Source organism: Hyla sarda, chromosome 6, assembly GCF_029499605.1.
Source record: "Hyla sarda isolate aHylSar1 chromosome 6, aHylSar1.hap1, whole genome shotgun sequence".
Classification (NCBI taxonomy): Eukaryota; Metazoa; Chordata; class Amphibia; order Anura; family Hylidae; genus Hyla; species Hyla sarda.
The window spans coordinates 231,582,415-231,603,970 of NC_079194.1; the positions used below are offsets into that span (position 1 = coordinate 231,582,415).

Here is a 21,556-nt window from a genome sequence, read left to right on the forward strand (position 1 = left end):
CATTGATACTACCCACTGTGCTGCATGTATTCTGAATTTTGTCCTTTTAACCAAATGGCACAGTGTTTTCTTAATGCCAGAAATGCTTGACTAGGGAATTTTATCGTATTTCTTGACCACAATCTGATGTGTATTGGGAAACCCATGAGCCATTGGCTACAACATCTTAATTTTGTACATCATCATGGTTCCATTACTTTTCTGGCTAAAATGTTTAATATAGTTTCCTTTGGATTATACAAATCTGATGAAATATGTGCTGGTGTAAGACCGTGACCTGCACTTAAGTTCTGTACTATCTTCGTGTCACAGACCAGTTCAAGGACAGACGTGGCTTAAAATGTTTAAAGTTGAGCATTCTTAATTTAGGACAGGGGCCAAGACTAACAGTGACCTATTATTCTAGTCCACTGGTGATATTCACCATTGTTTCTAGGGTTATGCGATGTTAGTTTTGGTGTTCCGGGCCGAATGCATCTTGATATGGAATTGACCGGTAGGCAGTAGACACTATAGAAACATGAAGTTGAGAAGTTGTGCATCTTTTGCTAGAACAAAGTTTTCATAGTTGGTTTAGAGTATTTTATATAACATTATATTCAGATCCTACCATGACGTTTGTTAAGTAGACAGGATGTGAAGTTATGAAGTAATATCATAGCATTATAACACCATAACCAAACCATTGCAGAAACAGAAAAACCCTTTGTCATCAGAAGCAGTTCCACTTATGTCCCTGCACTCTGGTATTGATCATCCTCGTTTAACTTTATTTTGTTTTAATATTTCATCCATATCCACCCCCCAAAATTTCAATCCTAGAATGAAGTTAAACTGATTGAGGTGTGTCTGCCCGGTGTATGTTCACAGATTCCAATAGCAGTAGTGCAGCTCTGGGGGAGACTATTGAAAATATTTTAAAGTTTTTCAAATGACACCGAATACCCTTTTATACACCTTACTATTAAAACATAAGGGGGAGATTTATCAAAATCTGTCCATAGGAAAAGTTGCTGAGTTGCCCATAGCAACCAATCATTTTTATTTTTTTAAATGGCCACTGCAGAATGAAAGAAGCCACCTGATTGGTTGCTATTGGCAACTCAGCAACATTTCCCTGGACAGGTTTTATTAAATCTCCCCCAATGTTTACATTTCTGAAATTAAACCTCTAAATCAGACTCAAAATATTGCGGTATTCCGGGCAAAAATATTTTATCCCCTATCCAAAGGATAGGGGATAAGATGTCTGATCGCAGGGGGGCTGCTGCTGAGATCCTCCACGATCTCCCTGCAGCACCCGCATTCTGTGCGGGTGCTGAATCTCCAGTTTCGGAAACCTCCAGGTTTCCGGGACGTGACGTCATGCCACGCCCCCCTCCATTCATGAACGCCCCCACCCATAGACATGAATGGAGGGGGCGTGGCGTGACGTCACATCCCCAGTCCCGGAAACCCGGAGGTTTCCGAAACTAGAGACGCAGACCCCCCGCGGGGGCTGCAGGGAGATCGCGGGGGGGGGGGGGGGGGCGCGGTGGCGGCCCGCTGCTAAGACCCTTTGGATAGGGGATTAAATGTTTTTGCCCGGAATACCCCTTTTAAAGTGTGTATCTCACTTCAAAACTTTTTGACATTGCTTCAGAACATAGCAAAAAGAAAATGTTTTTATCAGTCAGGTGTTCAGACCACGACCAATTATTAGAACGAGTCAGGAGAAAGGTGCAGCTGACTAAAACAATCCCCTAGACTTAAATTCTCACTCTGAGCTAGTTCTAGCTATTGAATACTCAGACCATGAATGATCAAAACTTTTGATTTGTCTCTGCAACATCTCAAGTCCACTTCTCAGTTTAGCCCGCTTCTCAGTTTAGATCCTCGTGTGGGTGTTTTTTCCAGTAATGCTGTATATGTATGTGAGGTCTGTGTGTTCAGAATCTAGAGTTTGCTGTGGGTGCTCTGCTTCCTCTTGATACTTGTACAGAGTCCATCTGATTGTTACCTGCAGATTTTCCTTTTTTGTGCTTTACGCCCTATCTACAGCCTGCAGAAGTTGCCCTCCATGTATGCTCTCCCATCTTTACACACTTAAAGGGGTACTCCGCCCCTAGACATGTTATCCCCTATCCACCCCAGACATCCAGTGCACAGAGCCAACTTCACTCGGTGCTGGATGATTAGCGATGCGGAGGCTTGTGATGTCACGGTCACGCCCTGCTTGTGACATCACGGCCACGCCCCTCAATGTAAGTCTATGGGAGTCACGCCCCCTCCCATAGACTTGCATTGAGAGGCGTGGTCATGATGTCACAAGCGGGGCATGGCCATGACGCCACGAGCCTCTGGCGCTGCACATGACCCTCTATACGAATGTCGGGTGCAGCAGGGAGATCCCCAGCGGCAGAACCCCTGCGATCAGACATCTTATCCACTATCCTTTGGATAGGGGATGAGATGTCTAGGGGCAGAGTTCCCACCCTAAAGCTACAGTGTACAACTCCCCCATGTATGCTCTCCAGCTTACCATATTTTTTTCTTTTTTGCGTATAACCTTGCCCGTCCCATCACACCCCCCTTTCTGCTGCTTTTAGGAACTGAGAAAAATAGTTTTGACAATACCTTTATTATCGATGTGGTTGTGTCTCAAGAATATTTTAGCAGACTTCAGTTGTGCTTCATGGTTGCCCTAAATGTTTTGTTGGAAATTATCATGCAGGTCCTGACTTGGCAATGTTCTACTGCTTATGTGGAAACCAGAAATACTGACACATTTAGGTTTCATAACACTAAATTCAACACGGCAACCCTATATTTACTTAGACTGTAAATCATAACTGGATACTAATTTAAGATACAGAACATATGTTTGTCCACAGCTGACCCTGTTCTTACGTTTTTGTTTTTTTATTCACGGTCTACAGATTGCTGACATTTAGACTTTGTGATCTATGAAATAAAAACATATTTTCCCAAAAATGTGTTGGCAACATTGAGCGATGCTATCTGAATAAAGATACCGGCCCTGAAGTGTGGTTTTACCTCTTGGTTGTCGTATGTGAATGTATTGAGGAATTGCACAAACAAGCGGTTTGCACTGTATTTACCATATATACTCGAGTATAAGTGGAGTTTTTCAGCATGATTTTTCGTGCTGAAAACTCCCCCCTCGGCTTATACTCGAGTGAACTCTCCGCCTGTCAATCCCTTCTCAGTGGTCTCCAACCTGCGGACCTCCAGATGTTGCAAAACTACAATTCCCAGCATGCCCGGACAGGCATCGGCTGTCCGGGCATGCTGGGAGTTGTAGTTTTGAAACATCTGGAAGTCCGCAGGTTGAAGACCACTGCGGCCCTCGTCATCATCCAGACCCCCCCCTTTAGTTTTCTACTCACCTCCCCTCGGTGGGAAGGAAGGGTGAGCTGGTCCGGGCCATCTATGCTGCAGGGACCGTCCGGTGGGGAGGGTTAGTCATTCCGGGCTGTCCATCTTCACCGGGAGGCCCTCTTCTCCACTCCGGGCCGGCTCCGGACTAGTAGTGTTGCCTTGACGACGACGCACAGGGACGTCCCTGCGCATGAACGTCCCTGTGCTGCGTCGTCAAGGCAAAGTCACTAGTCCAGGGCCGGCACGGAGTGGAGAAGAGGGCCTCCCGGTGAAGATGGACAGCCCGCAACGACTAACCCTCCCCACTGGACGGTCCCTGCAGCATAGATGGCCCGGACCAGCTCACCCTTCCTTCCCACCGAGGGGAGGTGAGTAGAAAACTAAACGGGGGGGGGGGGGGTCTGGATGATGACGAAGGCCGCAGTGATCTTAAACCTGCGGACCTCCAGAAGTTTCAAAACTACAACTCCCAGCATCCTGGGAGTTGTAGTTTTGCAACATCTGGAGGTCCGCAGGTTGAAGACCATTGATTGAAGGGATTGACAGGCGGTGATAATGAAGGGGGGGGGGGATGATGATGAGGTGGATGATGATGGGGGTGTTTGACGTGGGTCTGAATGATGACTGGGGGGATGATGTATTTCCCACCCTAGGCTTATAGGCGAGTCAATAACTTTTCCTGGGTTTTTGGGGTGAAATTAGGAGCCTCGGCTTATATTCAGGTCGGCTTATACTCGAGTATATACGGTACTGAAGGGAGGCTTTTGCCACTTGATGGAATAGCACAGCATGTAATGTGCTTGCTGTCCAAACAGTGGACATCTCGATCTGTATGTTAAAGTATAAAGTAAATTTTTTAACAGTGTTATCTGTTTTTATCTTATGAATTTATCTCCTTTTTCTCCTATGCCTTAACATTGTTCGGAGTTCGCGTTTTTTTATTTTATTTTTTTATTGATAAATATTGTATGTATCTTCTATATTAAAATTGTAAATATAATGTTCTTCTAGATACTAATTGCTTTTTATCAATGTTTTTTTTTTTTTTTTTTTTTCAGGGACATCAGTATGAACAACATCACAAAGTTGCCAGAGGGTGCATTTAAAGGCTTGCCTTATCTCGTAGAACTGTAAGTGTATATATATAAATATTTTTTTTATATTACAATAATTTCACAGTTCAAATTGAAATTTATCTGAAATGAGTCTCTACTGGACTGTACTATCAACCCATAGGCACTCTGTATTCAGCCGTAGATATAGCTTAAAAAAATCCAATTGCTTTAGCGCTAGATCTAATGATTTGAAGTTTTTCCAACAGGTCATTGACAACTGGAATTTTTCTGTGTATTGGAGCTCAACTTTAATTTCCATAAAGAAGTCTCATGCCCGACATTACAGAAAAACGTATCCCCTATCCGCAGGGGGTCCATGCGCTGTGGCACCCCCCCCCCCCTTGATCTTCTGTATGGAGCTCCGGCTCTCCCACAGAGTGGTGCATCATGACCCCTGCCCGAAGTGGGGGCCGCCACTCCCCCTCCATATATCTCTATGGGAGAGCCAGTCGGCATTCTTTGGCTCTTTGGCTACATATATGGAGGGAGTGGGGGTCGTGATAGGCCGTTCTGTGGGAGAGCCAGGGCTCTGTACAGGCGATCGCAGGGGGCCACAGTGCTCGGACCCACCGCGATCTAAAATTTGTCCCCTATTTTTCTGTGATGTCCAAAGGATAGGGGATAAGATGTCTGATCGCGGGGGTCCCGCCGCTGGGGACCCCCGAAATATAGCATGCGGCACCCACCTGTTTCTGCTCCGGAAGCGCTGGAGGGTCTGGGTCCCGACCACGGGAACGGAAGTTTGTGACATCACGACTCCGCCCCCGTGTGACGTCACGCCCCGACCCCTCAATGCAAGTCTCACCTGGCTCCGGCCGTCTCCCGGGGTCTTCTGCTCTGGTGTGAGATCGAGCAGACCAGAGCAGAAGATTACCGATAATACTGAGCAGTGCTGTGTCCTATACATAGCACTGCACAGTATTAGCGATCAACTGATTGCTATGAATAATGCCCTATGGGGACATAAAAAGTGTAAAATAAATAAAGTAAAAAATTTTTTAAATAAAAGTGAAAAAATGTGAAAAATCCCCTCCCCATTAAACAAGTAAAGCGTCCATTTTTCCCATTTAACCCCCATAAAAGCGTAAAAAAAATTAATACACATATTTGGTATCGCCGCTTGCGTAAAAGTCTGAACCATTAAAATATATTGTTAATTATCCTGTATGGTGAACAGCGTAAACGTAAAAAAATAAAAAGTCCAAAATTGATGCTTTTTTGTCACATTTTATTCCAAATTTTTTTTTTAATCAAAAGTAAAACCTAAGCAAAAGTGGTATTGATAAAAAACTACAGATCATGACGCAAAAAATGAGCCCTCATATCGCCCCATATACGGAAAAATGAGAAAGTTACAGGTGGTCAAAATAGGGCAATTTCAAACATACTAATTTTGTTAAAATTGTTTGAGATTTTTTTTTAAGCGGTACAATTATAGAAAAGCAGATAACATGGGTATCATTTTAATCGTATTGACCCACAGAATACAGAAAACATGTCATTTTTACCAGAAAATGTACAGCATGAAAACAAAACCTTCCAAAATCTGCTAAATTGCGGTTTTCTTTTCAATTTTCGCTCATAATACCAAACATTGCGCATACATTTTATGGAAAAATAAGTGATGTAATTACAAAGTACAATTGGTGACGCAAAAAACAAGCCCTCATACGGGTCTGTGGATGGAAATATAAGAGAGTTATGATTTTTAGAAGGCGAGGAGGGAAAAAGGAAAATGCAAAAAATAAAATGGGCCTGGTCCTTAAAGGGTACCTCTCATCAAATAAATCTTTGATATATTTTAGATTAATGAATGTTGAATAACTTTCCAATAGCATGTTAATGAAAAATATGCTTCTTTCTATTGTATTTTTCCCGATCAGTCCTGTCAGCAAGCATTTCTGACTCATGCTGGAGTCCTAAACACTCAGAGCTGCCAGCCTGCTTTGTTCACAGCCTAACAGGCTGTGAACAAAGCAGGCTGGGCAGCTCTGAGTGTTCTCCTTTGTGAACAAAGCAGACTGGCAGCTCGTAGTGTTTAGGACTCCAGCATGAGTCTGAAATGCTTGCTGCCAGGACTGGTAGGGAGACCCCTAGTGGTCATTTCTTCAAAGTGGAAAATTAAATAGAAAGAAGCATATTTTTTAATAACATGCAATTGTAAAGTTATTCTGCATACATTAATCTATAATATATCAAAAGTTTTTTTTTGATGAGAGGTACCCTTTAAGGGGTTTAAAATCTGACAATGTGATTTTATGGATTTTTTTTCTCATTCTCATTCTCTTAGTTGAGGTATACCTATGATGACAATTATAGGCCTCTCTCATCTTTCTAAGTGGGAGAACATGCACTATTGGTGGCTGACTAAATACTTTTTGACCCCACTGTATTTATCAGAAAACTGATGTGCCGATCCCAAACACTTTCTTTGTTGTGCCAGTTTTGACTGTTTAGTATTTGTACATGTGCATTCAGAATGGCATAAAGTGAATCTAATTGGTGTTTACACGATCTTAGTGGGTGGGAGTTCTCTAAACTGCAGGCTATGTATACGTAAAAGGCTTGCTAGACTGCTTTTCCAACTGACTCCAATTAGCCCGTTCCTGTCATTGTATTCATCCGATGAGAATGTTGCTTCATTCTGTCAAACTGGGATGAAAAATTTGCTTATTCAGTGTTTACGTGCTGCACAATTCACTAAAATTTGCCTCCTAGATTTGTTTTAATTTCCTGTCATTGACAGGATCGGGCTTTGCCATGGACGGCATTAAATTAAGCTGAACTGGTGTGACCTAGTTATTGCGCTGGAAATACCACACAACCAGTTGTGAGAAATAACAAACATAACAAAGGGTGTGACCAGGGCGGAATTTTTAATTATCTATTAGCGGAACAAATCTCTCAGCCCGTAGAATAGTTTGTAGAAAGAAAAAGATGAGGAGAAATTACGTTAAGGAGGTTCAGGGTCAGAATGGAGATTTGTTGCAAATAGCATCTCTATTTCTGGAGGACCGTCCTTAATTACACAGACCACCTATTATAGTGATTGTAATTAGAGATGAGTGAACTTACAGTAAATTTGATTCGTCACGAACTTCTCGGCTCGGCAGTTGCTTACTTTATCCTGCATAAATTAGTTCAGCTTTCCGGTGCTCCGGTGGGCTGGAAAAGGTGGATACAGTCCTAGGAGACTCTTTCCTAGGACTGTATCCACCTTTTCCAGCCCACCGGAGCACCGGAAAGCTGAACTTATTTATGCAGGAAAAGTCAGCAACCGCTGAGCCGAGAAGTTCGTGAGGAATTGAATCACTGTAACTTCGCTCATCTCTAATTGTAATGCTCAGTTTCTTCTGTGGTGGCACTGCAGGGATATTGATCACTTTTCCCAAGTTAGCCACAGATTTAAGGGGTATTCCAGGAAAAAACTTTTTTTTTATATATATCCACTGACTCCAGAAAGTTAAACAGATTTGTAAATTACTTGTATTAAAAAATCTTAATCTTTTCAGTACTTATGAGCTTCTGAAGTTAAGGTTGTTCTTTTCTGTCTAAATCCTCTCTGATGACACCTGTCTCGGGAAAGAGAAGAGGTTTGCTATGGGTATTTACTTCTAAACTGGGCGTTTCCCCAGGCAGGTGTCATCAGAGAGGATTTAGACAGAAAAGAACAACCTTAACTTCAGAAGCTCATAAGTACTGAAAGGATTAAGATTTTTTTTTTATAGAAGTCATTTAGAAATCTGTTTTAACTTTCTGGAGCCAGTTGATATATAAATAAAAGTTTTTTTCCTGGATAACCCTTTAAGCTTTATAAAAAAAAAAAAAAAAAAAAAAAAAAAAAAGTGTCCCAGTTATCTTCTCTGTCCCAGTTATCTTCTAACACAGTTTGAGAACTTTTTTTTTTTTTTTTTTTTTTTTCTTCTTTAGGAAGTTCTCTCCTTCTATATCAAGGCAACAATGACTATCCAGATGTACTAGATTATGGGTGCTTAGACCTCTTGATATTGATTTGGTTCAGCACCTGCATTTGGGTTAGTACCTGTTTTAAAGGGAAACCGTCATTCATTTTATGCTGCCCAAACCGGGAGCAGCATAGAACGGGAGCAGGTAGCGTCATTCTGGATGTACCCAGGCGTTTCAGAGTAATCCTTGTTTAAAAATGCCACCGGGACCAGAGTAACCTCCCCTGGGGCGGATACCTTGGGGAGAAGCAGGGAAGTGTGCCACTCAATCCTGTCGGGTGGGAAGAAGCCGCTAAGGCTCGCCCCCATGACTACTTACCCTCTTCCAGGTAGCATTTGACACTATGAATTACTCTAATACACCAGGGTGTTTTTAGTGTAATCGTAGTGTCCCAGCATCTCTCTGCCTGTGCCAGTTTTATGCTGCCCCCAACATGATGTAATAGCTGACGAAGGTCCCAAATCACTGATGACAGTCCTGTACTGCCACTGCATTATGCCAAGTCAGCAAGATTGTCCATCTGATATAGTGGGGTTACTGTACTACTTTCAGTTAACTGTACGGTGCCTGGTAAAAGATTACATGTTTCACATACAAATCAGCACACGTAGAGTCCGCATGTATGCTGGCTGGCAGATACAGTGGTCCCTCAAGTTACAATGGTCGTCCTGAAACCAATTAATATGGTTTGTTGAAACCATTGTATGTTGAGACCAGAACTCTATGGAAACCTGGTAATTGGTTCTAAAGGCCCCAAATGTCATCCAAAAATAGGAAAAAGTGAGGATTAAAGAAAAATAAGTAGATAACTAATACAGATAAAGCAAATCCTTACATATAAAAGTAAGAAAGATCTGCTGGGAGCTGTAAATCACTGTCTATGCCAGTGTTTCCCAAGCAGGGAGCTTCCAGCTGTTGCAAAACTACAACTCCCAGCATGCCCGGACAGCCTTTGGCTGTCCGGGCATGCTGGGAGTTGTAGTTTTGCAACAGCTGGGGGCACCCTGCTTGGGAAACACTGGTCAATGTAGAGGACAGGAGCTTCTTCAGGGTCCTATACAGTACACACAGTGTCCTAAAAATGTAACATGGAGTTGCCCCCACCTGGTGTCCAAAGGAGCAGGCAACCCTGGTACAGGTAAAGTGTACAGAACATGTAATACCTCCCTGTACTGTAGGGGGCGCTACCAGACACCAGTCAGTGCATACGCTTCAGTAATACAGGGGTTTTACCAGTGAAATGTCCATTCTGATTGGTCGGTTCTTCCAGCTATTGATATGTTTTGCTGATCTGGACTGTCCGTAGCAGTGTATGTTGAGTCTGGTTTCAACTTACGATGGTCCAGAAAAGACCATTGTAAGTTGAGGGATCACTGTATTGTCTCTGAAGCCTGCAGAATTGTAAATGTAGCTCCAGAGTATAATTCAGCCTGTAAATTAGAATCAATGTCGTGTATTTGCAAAGTTGTTCCTCCCTTTTTTTTTTTTTTTTTTTGAAGTAGAATAAATCTTTGTTTTTCTGAAGGTAAAAATACACTTTTTTAAGCTTTTTTTCGATTTTGAAGAACGGTCTATGTCTGTGAAAGGGCATGGAACACAAGATTGCCGAGTCATCCTAATAAAATAGTGTTGGCCAAACATGCCCTTCTATCTCATCCCAGTAAGGTGTGGCTTATGAGATGTGGCCAAACACCTCCCTGTGGTGTGCTACTCCTTGCTTAACGTGTGCCTCCTGCACTGCAGCACACAACTCCCGGTGGTCCGAGTGTCTGTTTTGGCTGATGCAGCCATACAGACATCAGTAAATTGCTTCCAGATGAGTCTCTTGGGCAGACAATAGAGAAATGTTAAAAGCTTTTAAGGTTGCAACATAGTCATTTAATGGACTTTTGGCAGGTTATACGGCGCACATTAGCTTCTTTTATCTCCAGTTATGCTGCGATAGTCCGGCATCTTTTGGACCTTATTAGAATTTTAAAATAGTCCACTTTGTAGCTATACTTGCTTTTCACATCTACGGTTTATCGTAAGTGTATATTTAGACACTTTTAGGGAGTTTTTAGATTTTTTTTTTCCTACCACTGTTTAGATGACGCAGTTTTTTTTTTTTTTTGAGAATTAACATGACATTTGCCTCTGTTGTCTCTGTAACTAGTAGAGATGAGGAAAGTTATTGATTCAATTCATCACAAACTTATCGGCTCGGCAGTTGCCGACTTTAGCCTGCATAAATTAGTTCAGCTTTCAGGTGCTCCGGCTCGAAAAGGTGGAGACAGTCCTAGGAGAGAGTCTCCAGCACCTGAAAGCTGAACTCATTTATGCAGGATAAAGTCAGCAACTGCCGAGCCGAGAAGTTTGTGACGAATCGAATCACTGTAATGTCACTCATCTCTAGTAACTAGTAAGGGGTTGTTACATCTCGGCAGCTCTCCCTGTTGACCCTTTAATGGAAGAAAATAAGGGGGGCCCCTGCTGGAGGCAACCTCCTCTATATAAGCCAAAGTAGTGAGTCGCTATCAAAAATCATGACACTACCGCCAACTAGAGACTGCATCTACGCTAAAAATAGATTTCCCGATGTGTATGGGGATTCCTCTTGACTCTCCCATGATGGCAGATATTGGGTAGATGGGGTAAATAATTTAACAGTTCTCCACCCCTAGACATCTTATTCCCTATCCAAAGGATTGAGGATTAGATGTCTGATCACTGGTGGGTCCCGGCTGCTGTGACCCCCCCCCCCCCCTCTTCTTTAATCTCTGTTCTGGCACCCCAGTAATCTACATGCAAGGAGCGAACCTCCACCCTAGCAATTAGATATATTATCCTCTATCCTTTGTATAGGGGTTAAGATGTCTAGGGGTGGAGTGCTTCTTTAAATTTCAACATGTTTGATCCTTTAGTCAAGAGATAAGCTGCTGCTTTCAGAGGTAGCCCTATTGAGAACACATGCATGCCCGCTGGGCATGCATGTGTTATCAATAGGGCTACCTCTGAAAGCAGGTTATTTAGTTTTTTCTGCAATTGCACACTTTTTAGTCCATATTCAGACTGCTCGTACATCAGAGACACCCGATGATGGACAAACTATATCTTTCTGAGAACATTTCATTTCTGAAAGATCTTTTTTGTGGGCATCTGGCTATTGATGGGGAATTTTGAAGATGGCGGATAGAGATGAGCGAACTTACAGTAAATTCGATTTGTCACAAACTTCTCGGCTCGGCAGTTGATTACTTATCCTGCATGAATTAGTTCAGCTTTCAGGTGCTCCGGTGGGCTGGAAAAGGTGGATACATTCCTAGGAAAGTGTCTCCTAGGACTGTATCCACCTTTTCCAGCCCACGGGAGCACCTCAAAGCTGAACTAATTTATGCAGGATAAGGCATCAACTGCCGAGCTGAGAAGTTCGTGACGAATCGAATTTACTGTAAGTTCGCTCATCTCTAATTGCGGACTTCTTTCCAGAAGACCAGTTTGTCATCGGTCGGATAAAATGATTGTTTTTAAAATTCACCTGATCCTGATGGACAATAATTTTGGTTAAAATCGTCCATTTTCATCAACTTCATATAAAGCCTCAAGTTTGGAGTTGGATATATAAAACTGGTAGCTGCAGACTTTATTTGCTTTGTATAGAAGACTTGTTAAGTGAAAGATAGTTAGATTAATTAATTATATGTTTCATAGATGTCCTGAAATCCATTAACATATCCGGTTAATTCAGGTTACGTGTCTTCTTGTACAACGTAGCACGGAACTGCTGCCTTCTATTTCTGGGTTAAATCTTAAAGGGCTACTCCACTGTAAAACTTTTTTTTATCAACTGGTGCCAGAAAGTTAGATTTGTAAATTACTTCTATTCAAAAATCTATTAAAAAATCCAAGTACTTATCAGCTGCTGTATGCTCCAGTGGAAGTTTTTTCTTTTTGAATTTCCTTTCTGTCTGACCACAGTGCTCTCTGCTGACACTTCTGTCCATTTTAGGAATTGTCCAGAGTAGGAGCAAATCCCCATAGGAAACCTATCCTGCACCGGACAGTTCCTAAAATGGACAGAGGTGCCAGCAGAGAGCACTGTGGTCAGACAGAAAGGAAATGCAAAAAGAAAAGAACTTCCTGTGGATTATACAGCAGCTGATAAGTACTGGAAGGGTAAAGATATTTTAATAGAATTAATTTACAAATCTTTTTAACTTTCTGGTACCAGTTGATTAAAAAAAATAATAAAAAGTTTTCAAGGGGAGTACCCATTTAAGACATTACCAATGGAATAAATAAGTACATTGGACATGGACTCATTTAACAATGGCAAACAAAACTTAGTTGGAAGCTTCCATCTGTGTTGAGCGACTAGTGGGATTTTTAATCACAAAGGGGGAGATTTATTTAAACCTGTCCAGAGGAAAAGTTACCGAGTTGCCAATAGCAACCAATCGGATTGCTTCTTTCCTTTTTCAGAGGCCTTTTCAAAAAGGAAAGAAGCAATCTAATTGGTTGCTATGGGCAACTCAGCAACTTTTCCTCTGGTTTTGATAAGTCTCCTTCTGCCAAAAGTGGCCAAGTGAATACTGTACCTGAGGTCCGGTCATGTAGATATCCCACAAACTCTTTGGCATGTTGGCCATGTAGAGTACACGGAGTTATCATTCTCCCTCTGTGTGATCTAGAATGTTCAGTGGAGGGTCCAGCAGGATGTTCCTGGATTAGAAATGTATATAGGGTATCTCGATGTTTCACAAGTCCTGATCTCTAGGCTGAGTAGTTCCTCACGCTGACAGGGAAGGTGTTAATGTAGTCAGGTCGGGTTCTCTCAACTTACGAGGTGTTACGATGGCGCCTGCAATATTTGCCTTGAGTTTTGCAATATGTGCACAGCTATTTCTGCCCAACATAAGTACAAGTGTGTACTTACTACATGCTCCTACGCTTTACACCTTCGACTTGTGTTTTTCCTGAACACTATACTGATCTTTACTCCTTACTTGCCAGGTGTCTACTTGTCACGTTCTCCTAAAGCTTTCCATCTTGGAGCACAAAACAAGGTGGGGCTACTCTAAAAGGGATTACCACATAGAGAACAGGTTTAGCATTGCTTTAGTGGTGTCATTTTTCCTGTAAGACCGTGGGTTTAACATTGCATGTGCAAATATCAAAAAATATCACCAGTCCGTGTCCCTAATTTTCCTATGTCCAATTTATATATACAGTGGTCCCTCAACATACCATGGTAATCCGTTCCAAACGGACCATCGTTTGTTGAAACCATCGCATGTTGAGGGATCCGTGCAATGTAAAGTATAGGACAGGGGTCTACAACCTGCGGACCTCCAGATGTTGCAAAACTACAACACTCAGCATGCCCGGACAGCCGTTGGCTGTCCGGGCATGCTGGGTGTTGTAGTTTTGCAACATCTGGAGGTCTGCAGGTTGAAGACCACTGTTAGAGGAAGTTGTACTCGCCTGTCCCCGCCGCTCCGGACCGTCACCGCTGCGCGGGATGATCGCCGTCCATCGCTGTCGCCGCGTCCCCTAGGTGTCCCCGACGCTCCGGCAAGGCCTCTGCTTCCCCGGAATCCGCGCGCTCCAACGTGATGACTACTATGGAGAGCGCCAACGATGCAGGGGATCCCGAAGAGGACGCGCCGAAGCCCCGAGGACAGGTAAGAGACATCACCGGAGCTCACGGGGCACCGTAAACGGCTATCCGGTGGCAGCTGAAGAAGTCTGCGCTGCCGGATAGCCGTTTATGCGATGGCCCCGACATAAAAAAGCATCGTATGTTGAAATTTATCGTATGTCGGGGCCATCGTAGGTCGGCCGGTCACTGTATATTGATTCTTGATCCTTGTTCATAGGAAACCATTGGGTTAGAAACCGGTGGAACACAGAGAACAAGGAAACCCTGGTTGCGTCTTGAACCTTGGACCCCACTAGTGCAAGGAAACTGCTAAAATACCGATGCACCATTCTGGCCTGTTATAAATATTAATATATTGGTTGGATTTACCACTGGCCTCCTTGATCAAAGTGTTTGATAACCTTAGAGCAACATGCGCCAACTCAAATTGCCTTGGTGGCATAATACATGGCTGGCCTAAATTTACTTTGATTTTTGTAACATTTCTAGCCATCTTCCCCTGTAGTCCCTATGGTACAGTTCAAAGGTACCACAGCCACATCTTGATGTTATCCAGAATATAGACCAAATCTAATGCATGCCACATACTTTTTTTTTTCTTCGTTTTTTAAATGCCCCACCCACTGTGCCTTATTTATTTATAGAGGTATAGGGGTACTCTAGGGGAAAACACACACACACACATATATATACATATCAAGTCCCTGTGGAGCATACAGCAGCTAAGTACTGGAAGGATTAAGATTTTTTAATAGAAGTAATTGACAAATTTGTTTAACGTTCTTGGACCAGTAGATTTAAAAAAAAAAAATAAATATATATAGTTTTCCACACGAGTACCCCTTTAAGGTAAATTCTGTAGATAAATTAAGCCAATATTAGACCCTAAAGGTGGCCATACATTTTTAATAACTGTGAATCAAACATGAAAGTTTAGGAAACCGAACTCAAAGGCAACGTCCGACTGTAGTATAAGGTGTATGAGCACCCTAAGGGTGCCATGGGTATTTTTTTTTTTTGTTTCACACTTTAGCAGAAATTCACTGCAAATTGGCAATTATTCTGAGGCAAAATATGTACATGCGGAATTTGCTGTGGATGCTGGGACCTTTTTTTCTGGGTCTACTCATACGGCAGAATTTGCGCTTGTGGAATTCCGCCTCAAGTTAAAGCCCATAGGCTTCTATGCGACTTGCGGTATTCACTTTCAAATTAAAGGCCATAGACTTCTATGGGATTCCGCACTCCCGTAGGAGTGCGGAATCCCATAGAAGTCTATGGGCTTTAATTTGAGGTGGAAATTCTGCCGTGTGAATAGACCCTTTCTCTTCTGCTTTAATTTTAACAGTCGAAAAATGGTGTTAGATATTTGTTCCCGAAACCTAAAACCGCAGCCACAGTTTTGCTAATCCCCATTCATACTTCAGCAAATTACTCAGCTGGGGAGCTGCAAAATGATGTCGACACTTAAGTGTTTTATTACAGCTGGGCTACAGTTTCCACCCGGAATAATATATGTAATGAGCCGCAGAGATATGAAAGGGACAGTTTGGGTTACTAATTATTTTTAACCTTTCGAAAAGTGATTTTAGGTTGTGATTTAGCGCTTGTGCACGCGGAGTAATTTCAGACAGAATTGTCTGATTTTGGTGGCTGATTCCAACTCAAAAGCAATTCTACCTGGAAAGAGCCTCCCGATAAGCTCAATGGGATTTCCACATTCACAGAGTAATTTCTGCTCTGAACTTTGTGATGCAATCTGAATTCTGACTGAAGAATTGATTTTGTCAATTCGTGAGAGGGAGTCTGTGTGTAAAATCTTATGAAGTTAATGGGTCTTCTGCACCAAATCTTTCGTGTGTGTATATATTTTATTTAATTTTTTTTATATATATATATTTTTTTTTTTTTATGCCCAATGTTTTTTTTTTTTTCTCTGACATAATCTGTCACAGAAGTCGGGAGGCCCCATTACACCTTAGACAGTCAGCCATTCCCGCATAAATCGGCAAATTTGGTGGACTTATTTTCTAATGTGAGCGGGGGCTGTCCTGTTTTTCTACATTGTGGCAGTACAGAATCCATTACCATTTTACTTGGTACCTCTACATACAGGCAGAATTACTTATTTGCAGTCAGTGTCTGATAGGAATGATCCTTTGTTTACCTGTATAGCTTATTTGCATTCAATAATGCCACAATGTCTTCGACCTGGACAATAGAGCATTTGCTCTAAAAAAATTTTGGTCACTTCATCCATTACCTTTTATACAATTAGCCTAGTTTTCATATAAAGATATGTAGAGATGTAACAAAAACGGAGAGATAGCCGACACAACAACCAAATACATGGTGCGTTGATCAGTTACAGATACAAAAACCCCCAAAAAGTTAACGGTAGCACTATAGATCAAAAAATGTTTATAGTAGGGATCGATATTATCGGCCGATATTCACGATTTTATATTATATTGGCTGATCTTATCGGCCGACATTCATGATTTTGGACATTATCGATATCGGCAATTACCTTTCCGATAATTCCGATTTGGACTTGATAAAGGGAGGAATCCCGAAAGCTTCTCTACAAAATGCTGTTAGTCCAATAAGAAAGGTATTAAAAGATACTGCAACATTTTATGATTTACATCACTGGACTAATACGGCTACTCAAATTTACTATATAATTTGAGAGAGATAAATATAAAAGATATAGATATATAGATAAAGATTATAGATATAGATACACACACACATATATAATATATAGAGAGAGAGAATATTTCTGTAGATTTTATTTAGCATTTGAGTGTTCACTTTCTTGCACATTCTTGTGAAAATCAGCCCACCTATATAATTGCCCCCAAATTGGGTATTATCCATGAGCTAATCCGAACGCTACGGATACGAGCTTGCAGCAGGTAATGTCTTGATGTTAAAGGTTTAATGTCATTTAAAAACCAAAAAAACTGCAGCCTGCAGGCGAAGAAATGTCTCATCTTCCGCTTCCTCAATCCTGAAGGCATTATTTATATCATCTGAAGAGCTTGTGTCTAGTGCTAATAGTGCACATCCCCTCCCCGCCTCTAATTATGAGGTTCTTGACCCTTCTAAGCAGTAAGTCCGTCAACGGCCCACGAATATTTGGCAGGCATGTTAGAAAAACCTTTCGCTTACTCGGCCAGTTGTATCCTGTTTCCTGGAAGATTGCCAAAGTGAGGAAAAGCGGATGCTGGGTGAATTGCTCTTCTCTGTTAGTTGGTTTAGCAGGCTGAATAAACAGGAGTTGCCTTGAGGTAGGCAGATCATCTAGACTTAAAGTCACGCAACGGCGCTCGGTTTCAGCATGTTCCTCCTTCCAAATAGCAACATTGGGTAAATCTGTATATTGTGAAGCGGTGGGGAGACGGTGTTTACTTCCATCGCAACATCCGCACTGTTATGTCTACAGCTTGGGTATAGTCTGATTCCAGTGAAGGGCAGTAAAGATTCTGAATCCCCATATTCATGTTTAGGTTTGTATCTAATTATAGAAAAAATAATTAATCAAATTATATATATATATATATATATATATATATATATATATATATATATATATATACAGTGATCCCTCAACTTACAATGGCCTCAACATACAATCGTTTCAACATACAATGGTCTTTTCAGGACCATTGTAACTTAAAACCAGACTCAACATACAATGCTACCTACAGTCCAGATCTGTGAAACGTGTCAATGGCTGGAAGAACCGACCAATCAAAATGGGCATTCACTGGTAAAACACCTGTATTACTGAAGTGCATGCACTGACTGGTGTCTGGTATTACATGTTCTGTACACTTTACCTGTATCAGGGTTAGATGCACCTTTGGACATCAGGTGAGGGCGACTCCGTTACTTTTTTGGGACACTGTGGCCCAGATTTATCAAACTGTATGAGAGAAAAAAAATGCAGAGTTTTTCCCATAACAACCAATCACAGCTCAGCTAACGAGCTCTGGTAAAGTGAAAGCTGAGCTGTGATTGGTTGCTGTGGGAAAATCTCTCAATTTTTTCTCTCACACAGTTTGATAAATCCTGGCCTGTGTGTTCTGTACAGGACCCCGAAGAAGCTCCTGTCCTCTACATAGACCAGTGGTTCCCAAGCAGGGTGGCCCCAGCTGTTGCAAAACTACAACTCCCAGCCTTTGGCTGTCCGGGCATGCTGGGAGTTGTAGTTTTGCAACAGCTGGAAGCTCCCTGCTTGGGAAACACTGACATAGACAGTGATTACAGCTCCCAGCAGATCTTTCTTACTTTTATATATAAGGATTTGTTTTATCTATATTAGTTATCTACTTATTTTTCTTTAATCCTCACTTTTTCCTATTTTTGGATGACATTTTGGTGCCTTTAGAACCAATTACCAGGTTTCCATGGAGTTCTGGTCTCAACATAAGATGGTTTCAACATACAATGGTTGTCCCAGAACCAATTAATATTGTAACTTGAGGGACCACTGTATATGTGTGTGTGCGTATGTATGTATGTGTGTGTATGTATGTGTATATATATGTGTGTGTGTGTATATATATATATATATATATATATATATATATATATATATAATATATAATGAACAAAGACTAGGTCCGGCACCAGGATGGTTGCAGATAAAAGCTGGCGTTGTTTTATTGAAGATATCGCAGTACAAGGCAGAACGTCTGATGCGTTTCGCACGTGACCGTGCTTAATCGTAGACTGACAATTCTATGATTAAGCACGGTCACGTGCGAAACGCATCAGACGTTCTGCCTTGTACTGCGATATCTTCAATAAAACAACGCCAGCTTTTATCTGCAACCATCCTGGTGCCGGACCTCGTCTTTGTTCTTGTCTAATAATAGGCTGGAGGCGGTACCAGCCGGACCACAGCACAGGTGGTGAGGAGGGCGTGTATGTGGTGAGCGGCTCATACCTTGTTACAGAGATATATATATATATGGAAGGGAGCTGAGGAGGGCTACATTTACATGGGACCAAAATGTGTCTTCAACTGTGGATGTCCAGCTATTGCAAAACAACAACTCCCAGCATGCCCAGAAGTTTAGCAACAGCTGGACATCTATTTGGACACCGCTGCTGAAGCATATCATTTAGAGACCAATCTACAGCTGGAGGTCCACACTTTGGAGACCACTTCTGTAGAATGTCATTAAAGGGGTACTCCAGTGGAAAGCTATTTATTAAATCAACCGGTGCCAGAAAGTTAAACAGGTTTGTAAATTACTTCTATTTAAAAAGTTTAAGCCCTCCAGTACTTATCAGCTGCTGTATGTTCCAGATGAAGTTCTTTTCTTTTTGAATTTCTTTTCTTTCTGACCCCAGTGCTCTCTGCTGACACCTCTGTCCTTGTCAGGAACTGTTCAGAGCAGGCGAAAATCTCCATGGCGAAACCTCTCTTGTTCTGAACAGTTCCTGACATGGACAGGTGTGTCAGCAGAGAGCACTGTGGGCAGCCAAAAGAAATTCAAAAAGAAAATAAATCTTCCTCTGGAGCATACAGCCACTGATAAGTACTGGAAGGATTAAGATTTAGAAATAGAAGTAATTTACAGAATCTGTTTAATTTTCTGGCCCCAGTTGATATAAAGCAAATTGTTTTCCACAGGAGTACCCCTTTAAGAAACTGGCCAATGGCTGTCCAGGCGTGCTGGGAGATGTAGTTTTGCAACATCTGGAGGTCCACAGTTTGGAGACTATTTCTGCAGGATGTCATTTAGAGGCCAATCTGACTGTTGTAAAAGTGGCATATCAAATGCACCATTGTAGAAGATTGTTGTAAGACATTTTTAGAAACCTAGTCATGCATTATAGCACGGTGCTGGTTTAGGGGTCTGAAAAAGCCTTCCCTTTATGGTCACAAAATAGAACTAGAGATGAGCGAACTTACAGTATATTTGATTCGTCACAAACTTCTCGGCTCGGCAGTTGATGACTTTTCCTGCATAAAGGAGTTCAGCTTTCAGGTGCTCCGGTGGGCTGGAAAAGGTGGATACATTCCTAGGAAAGAGTCCACCTTTTCCAGCCCACCGAAGCACCTGAAAGCTGAACTAATTTATGCAGGAAAAGTCATCAACTGCTGAGCCGAGAAGTTCGTGACGAATCGAATTTACTGTAAATTCGCTCATCTCTAAATATAACCTTTTGCTTTATTGACCAGATCTATTTTGGCGTCATGTACATACATATCTGGGCTGGGTACTGGCCCAACAACCCAACAAAATGGATCAAAAGTGGTCTCTCTGGTCATGGCACGGTCCGAGTAATCTTCTGCTTGGACTCTCATAGACTTACATTGGTCCCGATCAGGCAATCTGTTCTGCACTTGTCCTGTTTGCTTTACTGCGGATAGGAGGATGTTGCTGTTAAACAGATGTAAGAGCAATTAGTTGGCAATTATGGGCACATCCCCTCTCTAATAGCCATGTTAATTGTGAAGAGCCGGTCTAAGGCAGACCCTGGGACCTCACCATCACCCCCCTCCCTTTTCTCAGGGAAAGGAACCAGCTTGTGCTCAGTTTACCGTGTAAAGCGATCTCGTGTTGGCAGCCTGGTGGCCGGGATTACTAGGTGTGCCACATTTTAGCACTTGTCTGATTCTGCATTCAGGAAAAGGCTTGTGATATTTAAGCCGCGGTGCAAGCAAAGGTTGGACCACACAGAAAATGTTTATCGGGAAGTAGGACAAGCAGAAGAAAACAAGCCAGGAGGAAGGACGCTATGCCGAGAAGTGCACATCTAGAAGAGATTATTTTGTTTGTTGATCTTCGTAGATTGCCAGGATCTGTAGGATAGATGTTCCTTGACGTCTCTTAGAAACTACAGTGGTCCCTCAAGTTACAATATTAATTGGTTCCAGGACAACCATTGTATGTTGAGACCACAACTCTATGGAAACCTGGCAATTGGTTCTGACGCCTCCAAAATGTCATCAAAAATAGGAAAAAGTGAGGATTAAAGAAAAATAAGTAGATAACTAATATAGATAAAGTAAATCCTTACATATAAAAGTAAGAAAGATCTGCTGGGAGCTGTAATCACTCAGTTTTTCCCAACCAGGGTGCCTCCAGCTGTTGCAAAACTACAACTCCCAGCATGCCCGGACAGCCGAAGGCTGTCCGGGCATGCTGGGAGTTGTAGTTTTGCAACAGCTGGAGGCGCCCTGGTTGGGAAACTGGTCTATGTAGAGGTCTATGTATTTCCTAAAAAAGTAAAATGGAGCCGCCCTTACTTGGTGTCCAAAGGAGCAGCTAACTGTGACATAGGTTAAGAGTAGTACTGAACATGTAATACCTCCCTGTACTGTAGGGGGCGCTACCAGACAGGAATTCAGTGCATGCGCTTCAGTACTACAGTGCAACCACTAATACAGGGGTTTTACCAGTGAAATGTCCATTCTGATTGGTCG

At 42.1% G+C, this 21,556-nt stretch overlaps 1 protein-coding gene across 1 annotated transcript in view; it reads left to right on the top strand.

The window, feature by feature from the left end:
- The window catches only part of LGR4 (leucine rich repeat containing G protein-coupled receptor 4), a 100,354-nt gene that overhangs the window by 43,244 nt on the left and 35,554 nt on the right, over positions 1-21,556 (top strand). Inside the window, exon 2 of the mRNA XM_056526690.1 lies at positions 4,440-4,511. Coding sequence (XP_056382665.1) covers positions 4,440-4,511 — 72 coding nt within the window. The remainder of the gene's footprint in view (positions 1-4,439; positions 4,512-21,556) is intronic.